The sequence below is a fragment of the Castanea sativa genome, chromosome 1 (genome assembly GCF_040712315.1).
Source record: "Castanea sativa cultivar Marrone di Chiusa Pesio chromosome 1, ASM4071231v1".
Taxonomy (NCBI): Eukaryota; Viridiplantae; Streptophyta; class Magnoliopsida; order Fagales; family Fagaceae; genus Castanea; species Castanea sativa.
In genome coordinates, this window is record NC_134013.1 from 68958474 (window position 1) to 68962344 (window position 3871).

The following is a 3871-nucleotide window of genomic DNA, read 5'->3' on the forward strand; positions in this document are numbered from 1 at the left end:
GGGGAAAAAAAAGTGTTTTGAATATGGTAATAGAATATGTATAAAATAAATAAACTACTGATGGTATAAATAATTACAAGTAATCAAGTTTCGATTCTTAGAAAAAAAAAAGAAAAAAAAGTCAAATCGTAAGGATTGACGAACCAATCAATTATGTCTTATACCAAAAGAAATAATTAATTAATTATGTCACTATCTAGCGATTCATTGAAAGCAAAACCAAATTAACCAATATTACGTGTTGAATGGTATTGAAATTTACTCTATTAATTAAGAAGCAAAGGAAGGATGTGAATATGTTAACACGGATACAATAGAAATCATCGAGAGAGAGAGAGAGAGAGAGAGAGAGAGAGATGGTAGCAGGGAGCTATTTTTTCAAAGATGCTCTGCCATTTTTAGCCATGGTTGCAGCAGAATGCACTAATGTCGGCTTAAACACTTTATTCAAAGCAGCCACTTTGAGAGGGTTGAGCTACTACGTCTTTATTTTCTATTCTTATGCCATAGCTACTCTTCTTCTTCTTCCCTTGCCTTTCATCTTTCGCCAGTATGTCTTCTTATCTCAGTTTATGTATCAAGAAAAAAAAAATTTCTCTGTATATATAATATGACCAATGAAAATATTTACAAAAGGCTACTTGAAATATATATGCAGAAGAGGGCTTCCTACATTCAAGTTGTCTCTCCTCTATAGAATTTTCCTACTTGGAGTGATTGGGTATGAAAATATAATACATGAAAAGCTTTTGCAATTTGAATTTGTGATTTGGAGATGATGAAAATGGAAATTAAGAACAAGAAATGCGTATTTTGCTTATGTTTATATTTCATGTTTGAGCTGAAGGGCAGGTTTTTAGCTCAGTTGTGTAGCTATAAAGGAATAGAATACAGTTCACCGACTCTTGCTTCAGCCATCAGCAATCTCATACCAGCTTTTACCTTCATACTTGCTGTCATTTTCAGGTTTCTTCTTAAACCTTCTTTTTATTTTTGACATTTTTCATGATTTGGTATAAGATTTGCAAATATGTTTTGTGTCACGGTAATGCTTATCTGATTGCTCTTGTACGTCCACGTAGTGATTACTTAATCATTGAGAGTATAGAATACATTTATGGTTGACCACCATCACCAAATTTTTATTCATTCCTCCGCTTATGGTGTTTCGAAAAAGGATGGAAATTATAGCTTTGAGAAGCTCAATCACTCAGGCTAAAATCATGGGCACAATGGTATCAATATCAGGTGCATTGGTAGTGCTTTTCTACAAGGGGCCTACAATCATCTCGGCTTCATCTCAATCACCATCCCTTTCACTTCACTCTCCACCGGGGTCATCACAAGACAATTGGGATTGGGTGATAGGCGGCCTTTTACTTACTGCCGAGTATCTTCTACTTCCAATTTGGTACATTGTTCAGGTACTTTGCGACTGAGTACCTTGCTTAATTAGTACATCTAAGATGTGGCAGATTTAATGAGATATAATTTGGAAGCTAAATTTGAATTCTGCTGCATTTTACAGAGCCAAGTTATGAAAACATATCCTGCTGAGCTAATTATAGTCTTATTAAACAACGTTTGCGGGACAATTGTATCTGCACCAGTATGTTTGATAGCAGAAGGAAACTTAAGTGCTTGGAGACTAAGGCCAGATATAACACTAGTTGCTGTTATATATTCGGTAAGAAACTATTGGGCTACAAAATCACAATCTGGCTATTGATAATGTCTTACTTTCATTCTCTCTGATCAGGGAATCTTTGGTTCGTTCTTCAGCACTGTTATTCACACATGGGGCTTGCACTTGAAGGGGCCAGTGTATATTTCAAACTTCAAGCCATTGTCAATAGCCATTGCAGCTGCTATGAGTGTTATATTCCTTGGTGATGCTCTCTATCTTGGAAGGTATATAATTCTCTAACTTTCTTTCTCTTAACGAATTTTCACATGCGTGCACGAAAAAGACTATTTTTTTTTCTCCCTTTTCAAGCCTAGGACATAATAGTTCTAGGAAAAAGAAAGAATCAACTACTACTTTGTGTTTATTTTTTAGCAATTCATTGGCTTTCTGCTCTTCCTAATGTTGCAGCGTTATTGGAGCAATAATATTATCATTTGGGTTTTATGCTGTCATATGGGCAAAAGCTAAAGAAGAATCGAGTGAGGACAAGTGCTATAGTAGCTTGGAATCTTCACTTGATGGTAAGACTCCTTTGTTGGATAGCAACAAAGTTGAGAGTGTATATATTGTAGAATAGATGTATGCCGATGAATGCTAGAAGATGAAGGGGCATATCCATTGTATTTAACTAAATAATGTCCCACGCGATGTACGAAATACTTTATAATTTCATTTGAAATTACTTTTATCTATATTAACACCTACATATAGTAGTCATTTTGTTATGTAATACTCCCTCCGTCTCATTTAGTTTGTCATGTTTAAAAAGTCAAATATTTTAAGGGAACATCATTTATTGTCTTGTCTAACTTTTAAAAATGTATTAATTTCCAAAACTACCCTTAAATAAATTTATCAAAAAATTGAATTTCTTTTCAAATGGAATAGTTTTGAAAATTAAATAGGGGTATAATAGGAACATTAGTAAATTAATAACTTTTATTATTAGAAACAGGACAATATTTTGGGACATCCCAAAATGAAATAGAGGACAAACTAAATGGGACGGAGAGAGTATTTATGTTTGCCCAATATTATTGGATACTTTGAAACTTAATTTTCTTAATTCATATTTTATTATAAAAAAAATTGTATAACACTATATGACTATAACATATTAAAATATTTACTATTAAAAATATATTTATTTTTTTAAATTAGTTAAATTATTTTGAAATCTATAAATAAGAATTTAAAGCATAAAATACTTTTACATCTTAAAATTACATAAATTTAAGTAATCTTCTAAACACTTCCTCAAATACTCTATTCTCACAACCAAATATGAAGACCTTAATCGCAAACACCCAATTCATTATCTCAATAAATTAAGGAAATTATTTGTAAGTATTAATATAAAGGGAACGTGATTAAACAAAGAGAATTTGGCTAAAAACACATCCATTTATCAAAATTTATTTATTTTTAGTTGGGCTTCTGTATCCTTAAAAAAATGGAAAATACTTTGAAATCATCATTGATTTTTATTTTTATTACTATGGCTCATACCGTACAAAATAGCAGTAAAAAAACCTATAAAGAAATCTACAAATAATGGGTTCTAACACAAATTAAATATATATATATATATATATATATATATATATATAAGCTAACTTCATAAATAATCAATTAGAATATTTCTTTTTCTTTTTATTTAGTTCTAAAACAAAATACATTAATGATCTTCCTAAACCAAAATCCTAAACTCCTAAAGACTCAAAGCGTATTAGAACCTTCACAAAATCCCCAACGTCCGACAATAGCATCAAATTCGTAAGCTACTTTCATTAAATAAAAAATGCAAGCCCCCTTCCTTTGTCATAGCTTACTCATACAGGTTAGAATTAAATGGTACCACAATGTTGAATTACGTAGGAGTCATTCAAAGGTTGAAGGATGTTAGGACATATGTGGAACTTGTTAGAACATATGTTATGTAAATTGGCTAATCATTTGACAAAATGCACTTTACTTATAATTGGATAGATTTAGGATGGGTTAAGACTTCAAGAAATATGTTGTTTAAATCAAGTGTTGAAGCATAGATTGGACCAAAAAACAAGTAAAGAAAAGCTATTCATTAAAGTTAGATAGAAGCTGGACAAACTCTCGACAGATTCTCGATAAAAGCTAAACAGAAGCTCCACAGAAACATATCTATCGAGATTTAATGAACGAAGC

General features: G+C 31.5%; 1 protein-coding gene across 2 annotated transcripts; it reads left to right on the plus strand.

Annotated features, from left to right (window-relative positions):
* The first annotated feature begins 288 nt into the window (after nucleotides 1-288).
* Nucleotides 289-2375, plus strand: LOC142621971 (WAT1-related protein At5g40230-like). 2 transcript variants are annotated; one of them, XM_075795370.1, is made up of 7 exons: nucleotides 289-550; nucleotides 659-721; nucleotides 853-966; nucleotides 1178-1424; nucleotides 1529-1687; nucleotides 1760-1911; nucleotides 2096-2375. In XM_075795370.1, exons 1-7 carry the CDS (start codon nucleotides 357-359, stop codon nucleotides 2262-2264), a joined length of 1098 nt encoding a protein of 365 aa, XP_075651485.1. In that variant the 5' UTR covers nucleotides 289-356; the 3' UTR covers nucleotides 2265-2375. The 2 variants fall into 2 exon arrangements, with proteins under 2 accessions (XP_075651485.1, XP_075651486.1); XM_075795371.1 differs by having other exon boundaries at nucleotides 1783-1911; nucleotides 2096-2233.
* Nucleotides 2376-3871: the final 1496 nt, after the last annotated feature.